General features: G+C 40.1%; 1 protein-coding gene across 1 annotated transcript in view; it reads left to right on the top strand.

Moving 5' to 3' along the window:
* The window catches only part of Pigx (phosphatidylinositol glycan anchor biosynthesis class X), a 31,554-nt gene that overhangs the window by 7,621 nt on the left and 11,865 nt on the right, over window positions 1–12,068 (top strand). Inside the window, exons 3-6 of the mRNA XM_023704764.1 lie at window positions 588–651; window positions 5,421–5,562; window positions 8,839–8,871; window positions 9,927–10,013. Coding sequence (XP_023560532.1) covers window positions 588–651; window positions 5,421–5,562; window positions 8,839–8,871; window positions 9,927–10,013 — 326 coding nt within the window. The remainder of the gene's footprint in view (window positions 1–587; window positions 652–5,420; window positions 5,563–8,838; window positions 8,872–9,926; window positions 10,014–12,068) is intronic.

The following is a 12,068-nucleotide window of genomic DNA, read 5'->3' as shown; positions in this document are numbered from 1 at the left end:
CACTAATGCACAACATGTAAAATAGATACGTTTGAGTCTGGGAAATAGTAGAATAAGCGCTTGGCAAGCGCAAGGTCATGAGTTCAATCCCCAGTACCACAAATAAATAAATAAATTTATATGCAGCTTAAACTGCTTAAATTTTTATTTTTTGTTCAATTTAGGGGGCCAGCCTGTTAGCTCAGCAGACTAAAGGTGTGTGGTGCTGGCCCCGCCCCCAGAGCGCACTCAGCCGGCAATTGAGGCTGGGTGGCAATTAAGACTGGGCGTGGTGGCCTATAATCCTAGCACTTGGAAAGCTGTAAACAAGAGAATTGCTAGAGTCTGAAGTGAGACCCTGCCCTAAATACAGGGGGCAAAGAAAAAAAAGCTAGACCTAGGGCTGGGGATGTAGCTTAGTGGCACAAGCACCTGCCTGGCAAGTGCAAGGTCCTGAGTTTGATTCCTGGTTTAAAAAAAAGAAACAAAAAAACTAGATTTAAAAAGTTTTAAGTCAGTTTTTCTGGCAAATAAAGCCATTTTTAAATTACATAATTATTCTTTCATTGGCTGCTTAGTTTAATTTTAAATTCTTTTGATTCATATAGGCACAAGAGCCACTTGTCCTGAAATCATTTTAAGGCAAGAAGTTTTGAAAGATGGTTTCCACAGGTATGTTGTCCATTGATTTCTACCTAAAAAATACTATTATATTTAGAACAAAATATTGACACTTGAATAATGAATAAATTGAAAAGTCATTTGCTTTCTTAACCTCCCTCTCCCCCCCCCCCCCAGTTATTCCAGACTTGTGTCACCATGCTTGGCTGATTTCATTTCTTTTAAACTAGCTTTTTCACCAGATATGGTACCTATAATCCCAGCACTTGGGAAGCAGTTTGAGTCCAGCCTGGGCTCCATAGTTAGATCAAGGTCAGCCTGAACTACACAGCATTTTTTTTTTTTTTTTGCAGAACCAGGGATTGAACTCAGGCCCTTGTGCTTGCCAGGGAAGCGCTTATGCCACTGAGCCATCTCTCCAGCCCACAGACAGGCATTTTAGAGGGGAACAGTTCAGGGGGAGCAGAAGGAAACAAAGCAAGCAAGGGAAGAGACAAACCCTTTTCTATCCCTTATGTATCCAAGCTATGAGGATTAGTGTGGTACCAAACCAGTAAGTGGCCTAATTTAGTGATTACCTAACTTTAATTGTAGCACCCTTCATCTTGGCATTGCACAATGAATCAATCATGTGCTTTAGATTCAGCCATCCCTGAAAAATCACTCTCAATGGCTGCATAAGGCTTTGGGAGGACATCTAGACATAAGCCATAACAAATGTCCTTTTGCATTCCTTACAATGTTCATTTTCCTGAAGCCTACTTTTTCTGATGTTTAGTAGCAATTTCCTATTTATTATTTGCATGTTTCTTTTCATCTTTTACTTTTTTAGCCTTTTTAAAAATGTATTTGATACAAGGTCTACAGGGTGTTCAGGGTCTCACTACGTAGATTGGATAGTGAGCCTCTTGTTTACAGCCTCCCAAGCCCTGGGATTACAGTTGGACACCACCACGCCCAGTCTCAACTGCTGTCTCAGCACGCCCTTGTGTCTGCCTAAGCAGGCACTTTAGTCCGCTGAGCTATCTGAGCGGCCCTCATCCTTTACTTTTAACTTAAATCTGTCTTTATATTCAGTGCACTTCTTGTAGACAGCATGTGGCCAAGTTTTATTGTTTTATGTAGTCTTCAGTCTTTCCTTTCAAATGGAGTGATGGCATTATTTGCTTTTACAAATGGTGATATATTTGTTTAAATTTTATCTTGCTACTTTTTAAAATTTGTTTTTCTATATATTTAATTGTTTCTACTTTCTTGCCTTATTTGGAGTAAATTGAGTATGAATCTCATATCACAACCATTTCATTTAGATTTACTCTCCTTGGGTGTATCACTATATTGCCCAAACTGGCTTTGAATTTCTGGCTGAACTCATCCATTTAACCTCAGTGTCTGGTGCAGCTGGAGTTATAGGCACATGCCACCACACCTGACTAAAAGTCTTTTGTAGTCACCTGGATGTTTGCTATTTCTTATGCTCTTTATGTGTTTCTCATGGATCTATATTTTCATATGGTATCATTTTCTTTCTGCCTGAAGAATGCCTTTTACTATTTCCTATAGTGGAAAATTCTTTTGTTAGTCTCTATTTTGCTGTTATTTCTGAAGAACTTTTCCCCTCGATATATAATTCTAGGTTGACAGCTTTCTTTTAGTATATATGTATATATATGTATGTATGTACATACTACCTTTTTTCTTTTTGAGACAGGGTCTCACTCTGAAGTTTAGGCTGATCTTGAGCTCACTTTGTAGCCCAGGCTGGTCTTGAACTTGCAGAGATCCTTCTTGTCTCAACCTCCCAGTGCTGGGATTACAGGTGTGTGTCATCAGGCCTGGCTTCTTTTAGTACTTTAAATATGTTGTGTGACCCCAGTCTTCAGACTTTTCTTGTCATTGTTGATGCCTACATACTGTACCTTTTTCCTTTGATACTTTAAAATTTTCTTTCACTGACTGGTTAAAAATGCCTTATTGTGGCTTGTGTATATCTACTTTGAATTTATTGAGCTCCTTGGATTTACAGAATAAGAATTTGAATTAAATTTAGAGCAGGGGAGATAACTTAGCAGCACAGTGCCTGCTTGGCAAGCTCGAGTTTGATTTCCTGTACTTAAAAAAATTTAGAATTTTTTTCAGCCATTATGTCTTTAGTTTGTTTGTTTTTGGTATTTCTTTTCTTTTTTTTTTCTAGGACTCTTAATTACTAGATGACTTGATATTGTTTATAGATTAGTGAAGCTCCTCCTTTTTCCTTCCAGTCTGTTTTCCTCTTGGTGCTTCAATTTGGATAGTTTCTTTTGCACTGTTTTCAAGTCTTCATCTTTGATTCTTCAGTGTCCAGTTACTTTTCATCACATGCAGGTATATTTTAGAAATTTTATTTTTCTCTTGAAATTACAGTCAGTTCTTTAAAAAATATCTTCTCTTTCCTTCATCATTTGTTTTGTTTTTAGACAGGGCCTCACTTTGTTTATATAGTACAGGCTGGTCTTGAACTTGCTTATATATCCTAGGCGGGCCTCAAACTCACAGTGATCCTCCTGCTTTAGTCTCCCGAGTGCTAGGATTAGAGGTGTGCACCATTACCCCTAGTTTATGATAACTCTTTTATTGCACATTGCTTACTTTGACACTTCTGTCATTTCTGGGTCTGTTCCTGTTGACTCATATTTCTTGATTGTGGGTTGTATTTCCCCAATTCTCCGTATGGTTAGTAGCATTTTTAAAAAATTAATTTATTTATTATTGGATACAGAGCCTCACTATGAAGTTCCCACTCTGTAGTGATCCTCCTGTCCCAGCATACCCAGTGCTGGGATTATAGGCTTGCACCATCACACTTGGTTTGGGGGCTAGTATGGTGTGCCCAGGGTTCCAGGGCCAGCATGTTATGCGGTACTGGGGATCAAACTTGGGACTTTGAGCTTGCCAGGCAGGTGCTTAGGCTGCTCAGCTATCTCCCCACGCCTGTTTAGTAACATTTGATTGCATGATGAAAATTGAATGTTTTTGTGATGAATGTTGTTGAGTTTGGATTTTGTTGTCTTCCTTTAAAGACGGTTGGGGCCAGGGAGATGGCTCAGTAGGATAAGCGCTTGACTGGCAAATGCAAGGATCTGAGTTCAATCCCCGGTTCCACCAAAAAAAAAAAATAAATAAATAAATAAATAATAAAAATAGAGACTGTTTAGCTTTTTTCTGTTGACAGGTAAATTACTTTTTTTAAAAAGTCAGATTGATCTTCCTTTTTTATAGTTCTTAAAGTGGCCCTTAACCTTAAGCCAGCTTATCAACTAGTACTTTACCCTCTGAATGTCTCTACAGACTGCATCAGTATGTATGTTTAGTCCTCTGTGAAATGTTGAATTTTTTTCAGTTTTTAACTCTTCAGACATTTTTTTTTTACCCAGTCTTGTGTAGTGAAATATTACTTATATACATCTTAGTTTATTAACCTGTCCATTTTGGACAATACCCAACACACATGACTGAAAGAAAAAGAGGTTTAATTTGGCTCATGTTTTAACAAGATTCATTCTATGGTCAGTTGAGGAACAGTGCCAGAGAAGAAGGGTCCTGGGAGCAGGCATCAGCCTGAAGGCCACATCTCTGTGACCCACCCGGGTACTCCTAGAAGTCTGCCCTACCAGTCCTGGGCGCAGGTCCCAGAGCTGATCAAGTCAACACTGTACCCTAAACCTCACACTAAGCTGCTGCAAAAATTCAAGGGATTTCTATTTCAACTTGTGAAACACTTTTTCACTAATTTCATCTCTGTACTTTGGTGCTGTGACTTTCAGGCACTCCAGTCTCCAGGCGCTTCTGTTTCCTTAAGCAGGATGACCCACTGTGCCTTGGAATTCTTAGAAAGTGTTCCCTGTGCTGTGATCTGAAATCTGTTTCCTCCCCTCCCCTCCTTTTGGGACAGGATCTCTCTGTGTAGTTGAAACTGGTCTTAATTTCACTTTATAGCCCAGGCTGGCCTTGAGCTTGTGATGATCTTCCTGTCTCAGCCTTTGGAGTGCTCCTATTTATAGGTGTGTGCCACCATGCCTGGCTAGAGTCTGACTCTTTTTTTTCAACCTTTTTCTTTTTCTTTTTTTTTTTTTTTTGTACTAGGGATCGAACTCAGGACTTTGTGCTTGCCAGGCAGGCACTTATGCCACTGAGCTATCTTCCCTGGCCCTTAGAGTCTGACTCTTGATAGCTGGGCGATGATAGGTTTAGATTTGTAATCTATTTTAAATTCATTTTTATGCATGTGATAGAGGTCAGTATTTTTTTATCTCACTGTCTCTCATTGTCTCTGTCTCTTTTTTTTATGGTACTAGGGATGAAACCAAGGCCTCTCCTTGGAAGGCAAGCACTCTGCCATTGAGCTGCATCCTCACCCGTATTTTTTCTATACAGATGTCTATTTTTTTCAGTACCATTTGTTGAAAAAACTCTCTTTTCCCCATCAAATTATGTTGCTAACTATTAAAAATACATATGTAAGGGACCGGGGAGACGGCTCAGTGGAATAAGCACTTCCCTGGCAAGCACAAGGGCCTGAGTTCAATCCCCGGTTCCAAAAAAAACAAAACAAAAAACCACATGTGACTATTTTTGGATTCTTTCTATATTGATGCTAAACTGTAATATATGAAAGATGCAATAGTTTATTCTGACATGATATAAATATTTCACTTGATTTGATAATATATATCTTAGAAAATCAATTTTAAATATAGTTTCTACTATTATCAATTTGATGTTATGCTCTCTCATCTAACAATTGAGTGAAGAGATTTCCTTTAAATATATTTATCTTACAGAGACCTTTTAATAAAAGTGAAGTTTGGAGAAAGCATCAAGGACTTAAAAACCTGCCGACTCTTAATTAAACAGTCCATCCCTGCAGGACTTTTTGTGGATCCATATGAGTTGGCTTCAATGCAAGAGAAAAACATAACAGAGGTATAGCTATTAGGGGCCTTTTTTGGGGTGGGGAGAGAAATTTATTTTTGTGGCCAGCTCAGCCCACCCTGAGGGTAGGGCTGGCATGGCATGTGGTGCTGGGGATTGAACCAAGAGAAATTGATTTAGAGATGCCGTTGTTGTTTTTTTTTTTGCGGAACTAGGGAATAAACTCAGGCCCTTGTGCTTGCCAGGCAAGTGCTTATTCTACCGAGCTATCTCCTTGGCACCCATAATTTCAATTAAGGCAAAATAGTTGGTAAAATGATGTTTGCTTTTTTTTTTTTTTTTTAGTATTTTTTAAAGTTTGTCAAAAGATATACTGACCTTTTAGAGATAGAATGGAGCAGTATTCTTCAACAAGTGAATGATGCTTATCAGGATTAAAGCAGCTAACTGAGCTAGTTAAATGCTTTTCAGCAGCTTGGTTCACAATTTAGGGACAGAGAAAAGTATAACTTTGTTATATTAGGTAGATATATACCACAACATCTGTGTAATTTGGGTACAAGAGGAAAGGAAACTAACATTTATTAGATATTATAGGCCAGATACCTTTGCTTTTTTCTAAAGGAAGCAGAAAAAATTAATCTTTAAAGATTGTCCAAAAAAAAGATTGTGTGTCCAGCTAGATGTGCTGGCATATGCCTATAATCCCAGCATGCTGGAGGCAGAGGCAGGAGGGTTGCTATATTTAAGGTCAGCCAAGCTACATAGTGAATTCAAGGGTAGCCTGAAATGTATAGTGAGACCCTGTTACAAAAAAAAAAAAAAAAAAAAAAAACCAGATTGCATTTTTTACCCTTTACACACTTTCCTGTAACAATTCTGAAGTCCTAATCTCTGCTTTATAGATAAGGAAACAGGCACAATGGAGCTAAGCAACTTAGGTTGTATAGATACTTAGAAGCCAGAAAATAAGCCCAAGATTGCTACTTGCAGTGTTACTACTTTTCCCCCAAAATACTGTTTCCTCATTGTTAAAGATTTCCTCAGCTATGGTAAGAACCACAAAGAACCACAATGGGGCTCCAAAAGAGGGTTCCAGTGAACCCCAGTGACTACAGTGGGGTGCATTTTCTAGTTTTTTTTTTTTTTTTGGCAGAACCGGGGATTGAATTCAGGCCCATGCATTTACCAGGGAAGCATGTATTGCACTGAGCCATCTCCCCGGCCCAGTACTGTCTTATGTTCCTATAAAATCCTGACCCAGCAGTGTTAGATTGCTCCCTAAAACCTCCTTTTAACAGACCACATGATTCTTTTAAATTTTTTTTGTTTGTGCATGTATTTGGTATAGGGTCTCACTATACAGCACTGACTTGTAGTGATCCTCCTGTTTTCTGTCGTAACTCAAAAATGAGGTAGGCTCAAAAAGAAAAGAAGCGCTTTATTTTAGCTGGTACCCAGCGGCAGACACCCCGGCAAGTCGCTGAGGTGCCCGCGGGGAGGATGAGGGGAGTGGGTATTTAAGCCAATAAACCACAAAAGCTGACATCAAGGGTTCATGTAGGGGCTACCGTTGAAAAATTACCTGTTTCTAATGAACAATAACAGGTGCAGTGGTGGGTACAGTTTGTAGCTGGGAACGCGGGCAAGAACAGGGCATTGGGCCGGAACTAGATTCAGGTGTGCACAAAGGCCAGCGCGAGAAAGGCCCAACTGCAGGTTCTCAAGTAGAGAATGGGGTGCAGTGGAAAGTTACAGCATTTAGAATGGCGCATACAGAACAAGATGGCGGCACATGTCAGGTTATAACAGTTAATAAAGTTACAGTGGAAGCATACAGAGTTACAAAATTGGAATCATTTTCACAGGTTATAACACTTTCAGCCTTCCCAGTGCTGGGATTTCAGGTGTATACTGTCCCGACCCACGGGTTAGTCAACGAAGGTCACCTGGGAGAGGAGCGGGGAATTGAAGAGGGGACAAAGGACAGGAGACGCAAGAAATAGAGACAAGACAGGATTTTGATCAAGTCTCGTTCATTTAGGGGAGGTGCTGGGTATATATAGTGGAGACATAGGGAAATGATGTCGGCGAGTAAAAGGCGGGAGTAACTAGGCAATGAGGCTATGACAGGAAGTCCCACCTCAGGGGCATGGCAGGAGACTTATGGGAAATAGGCGGGGTAAGAACTAGGAACCTAGCTCATCAGAGGTAGGGGAGGAGGAAATCAGCATCACTAATGATGCTGATGCACCAAGAGAATTTTATAGGTCAGAGGCACTTGGGTGACCACTAAGGGCTATATGGCACTGAGTCATAATGTGGCAGATTCACAGGATTTAGAAAGATTAACTTGCAATAGTATTGGAGGCCTGGAGTTATTGTGCCTCCCACATATAGCACTATGCCCCCAGTCTCAGTGGCTGGGTCAGCATGCCCAGGGATGGGACCGGCATGGCATGTGGTGCTAGGAATCAAATCCTGATCCCTGTGCTTGCCTAAGCAGGTGCTTTGTCCACTGAACTATCTTGCTGGCCTAAAATTTTTTTCATTTATGTATTTGGTACAGGGTCTGACTACACAGCTCAGACTCATAGTGCTCTTCCTGTTTTCTGCTTCCCCAGCACTGGGATCACAGGTGTGCACCACCACGCCTGGACTTGGTTGCTGGCTCAGTGCGCCCCGCAAGCAGGGCTGGCCTAGCATGCAGGACCTGGGATTGAATTCTGGTCCCTGTGCTTACCAAAGCAGGCACTTAGTCCACTGAGCTATCTTGCTAGCCTTTTTTAAAAAAATATTTTGGAACAAGCTCTCTATGTAACCCAAGCTCTCTTTTTGTATACTCAAATTTGTGGTGATCCTCCTGCCTCAGTTTCTGTGTGCAGGGATTACAGTTATGTGCCACCATGCCTGGCCATAATCTAAATGATTGTTTTTTGTTTTGTTTTTTTGAGACAGGGTTTCATTATGCAATTTAGGCTGGCCTTGAGTTCACTTTGTAGCCCAGGCTTGTCTCTAACTCAAAAAAAAAATCCTCCTTTTTCAGTCTTCTGAGTGCTGAGATTATAGCAGTGTGTCACTATGCCCAACCCAAATGATTCTTATTGAGAAATTTTGAGAAACATCTTAGTTTATAAGATTATAATCTACATGCAATTTTTTTTGTGGTGCTGGGTGTTGAACCCTGCAGACCCTGTAGACCTTGTCCTAAATATAGGAAAAAAAAATGTCATTACATTAGAAAAGAAAGCAATTATATGTAGCTTAGAAAAAGTGTTTCTTATTTGTTTACTTATTCATTTATTTTAATTTTGTTTTTGAGGCAAGGTTTCACTCTGTAGCGCAGGCTGGTCTCAAACTCAGGGCAGTCCTCCTGCCTCAGCCTCCCAAGGGCTGGGATAACAGGTGAGCACCACTATGCCTGTTTTTTATTTTGTTTTGAGATAGGGATTTGCAATGTGCTTCAGGCTGGCCTTAAACTCTCTGTGTACCCCCAGCTGGCCTTGAATTTGAGGTAGTTCTCCTGCCTCAGTCTCCTATGTGTTAGTATTAGAGGTGTAGGGCACCACACCCAATTTAAGAAATGTCTTTACATTTAAAACATAAGTTAAAATGATGAGAAAGATATGCTCAGATGAATCAAAAGAAAACTGAACTGGCTGGCATTAATATTGGAGATGTATTTCAGGCCAAAGACTACCGCTAGAGCTACAGTTATTTTTTGTGATGGAATCTATTATTAGAAGGAAATAACAGTTTTAAACATTTGTACACCTAAATAACAGCTTCAAGATGCATGAACTACAAAATAAAACAGTAAAACCTATGCTTATAATTGTATATTTCAATGTCCTCTATAATTGATAGAGCTAGACAGAAAATTGGCAAGTATATAGGATTTAGACAAAACTACCAACTAACTTGACCTAATGGGCACTTAAGGAACATTGCAAAGGGCTGGATTTGAGCTCAGATAGAAGGCCCTGGTTTCAATCTCCAGTTCCTTCCAAAAACTTTCATTAAAAATAAATAAGAGGCGGGGAGATAGTTGGGGGATCTAAGCACCTGCCTAGCAAGTGCAAGTATTGCACGTCATGCCAGCCTGTGAGCCGTGATGGTCACTGAAACCGGATGTGGTGGTGCATGCCTTTAATCCCTGCACTGGGGAGGCTGAGTGAGACCCTGTGCTAAATAAATAAATAAATAAATAAATTTTTTTAAAAAAAGTGTGTGTGTGCACACACACGTGCATGCATCACATATTGAGCACAATCTGGTAAGAAGCTAATGCAAGATTTACCTAAAGACAATGATGTTGCCACTATCCCTTACAAATATTTTGGAGGGTAACTAAAATGAATGGCCTGGGAATCATTTCATGAGAAACCAAGAGAACGGGGACTATTTCCCTGCAGAGGAAAAGACTTAGTGGTGGCAGCATCATTGCCTTCGGATATGTGAAAGATCTTTCGTGGAACAAGAGTGGATTTATTGAAGACACTGTAAGCAAGAACAACTGATAAATGTTAAAGGCCATGACATAAAGTTTCTACTCATGAAAAAGAAGAGGCTCCTAATTGACTGGAAGTATTCAGGCAGTGGATGGATACTTGTAAAGCCCCTCATTGGAACAGTGGTTTAATTTGTTCACCTCTGAGGTCCCTGATCATTTATAAGTCTATAAAATTCCTTGACCCTGATCATTTATAAGTATATGTAATTCCTTGACCTTTGCCCATGAGTTCTGTTGCTCCTGTGATTTAACAGGTGGACCATCATGTGAAAGACTATATAAGATTTAAAATCACTGCCAATTAGGAATATAAGGATGCTTGCAGTGATGAAGAGTGAATGCTGGCTATTTCTCTGAGGTGTGTAAGACGTTTGCATAGAGAATGCTTTTCTTTTTCTTTCTTTCCTTTTTTTTTTTTTTTTTTTTTCTTTCCCCAGCGTCAGGGATTAAATTTGAGACCTTGCACTTGCCAGGGAGGCTCTTATGCCGCCGAGCTATCGCTCAGTCCCATAGAGAATCCTAAGAGAAGGGATGTGTATATACATCCATACATAAATTAGTGTGTGATTCCTGAATGTGTATATATGTGTATAAATATGTAGTATGGATACTGTTAGGGCTTATATATGTTCCCCTGAAGATTCATGCACTCACAGGTGGGGAATTTCAAAGGCAGCTGGATTAGGGTGTGAGAGTGTGGATCAGGTGTGTGATACTAGGATTAAGACTGTGAATAATGGAAGCCTCACCCTGGGTTTAAGCGTTGCCAAGGGACAGAAGACGGCAGGCTGCTGCCCGCTGCTTGCTGCTTTCTTCCTGTCACCTCATGCACTGGTTTTCCTCTGTGATGCCTTTCTGCCATGCTGTCTTGCCTCAGAGCCAGCTAATTCTGGCATGAAACCTCTAAAAACTGAGCTGAAACACACTTTTCCTTCTTTAACTTGTGGGTGTCTCAGCAACAGAAGAAGCAACTAAGAGAAATACGTATATATACTAAGTGTATGCATGCGCATGACTAATTTTTGCCACTGCATTTTCACTTTTCATGTAGACTACTTAGAATTTTCTCTCTGCTCTTTTTCCTCCCTCCTTCTCACCCTTCTTGCATGCCTTCTTGAGACAGGGTCCTGCTGTATAGTTTAGACTGGTTTTCCTGTCTAGACAGTCTATAGTTTAGACTGGTTTTCCTGACTGCTTGAATTCACTATGTAGCCCAGGATGGTCTTGAACTCACAGTGATTCTCCTACCTCAGCCTCCTCAGTGCTAGGATTATGGGCATGCCACATCATGCCCAACTATTTACAAATAGTTTTTACCAAGTTATGTTTCTGAAAATCATTTGCAGCAGTTGAGAGACTAGCTCTGTGGTAGAGCATTTATCTATCATGCTTGAAGCCCTTGGTTTAATCCTTAGGGTGAAAAAAAATTATTTGCCTTTTTTTTTTGCTATATTTTCCATTAACCTTTTACACACACAGAGTTGCTGATCTTTGCCTTGACTTCCTGACCACAGTGCTCTTAGTCACTACTATTTGGCTTGCTCCACAAAAGAACAGGAAATTACAAGAATGATACCAATCATTTTAACCTAATACAGGTTTAAACATTTTTATTCTAGTGGTTTTATACTTACTTAATTGTGCTATAGTCACAAATTTCTCTTTTTTGGTACCTGTTTTGTCACCTACACACAGGTTGATAAGGACATTTACAGAGATAATTATTGTGAGACACTTAGCTCCCCAGGCTGTCTCTTCCCCAGTTTACCCCAGTTCTGCCAAAAAAAAAAAAAAAAAAAAAAAAATTACTCTCTTCCCCAGTTTGCTTTTGTTATACATAGATCACATCTGGAACTGGTTCGGAAAGGGGGTAAATTTGTTTGTTTTTTTTTTTTAATTTTTAAAGTTTTTATGTGTGTGTGTGTGTGTGTGTGTGTGTGGCCAGCTCAGCCCACCAGGGGCTGGGGCTGGCTGGCATGTGGTGCTGGGGGATTGAACCGCGGTCCCTGTGCTTTAGCTAAGCTTGTTCTAAGTAGGTGCTTTA

This window comes from Octodon degus, unplaced genomic scaffold (genome assembly GCF_000260255.1).
Source record: "Octodon degus isolate 3935 unplaced genomic scaffold, OctDeg1.0 scaffold00203, whole genome shotgun sequence".
In the NCBI taxonomy this organism is placed as follows: domain Eukaryota; kingdom Metazoa; phylum Chordata; class Mammalia; order Rodentia; family Octodontidae; genus Octodon; species Octodon degus.
The sequence above is the reverse complement of the archived record's forward strand: the minus strand, read 5'-3'. Positions and strand labels throughout refer to the sequence as shown.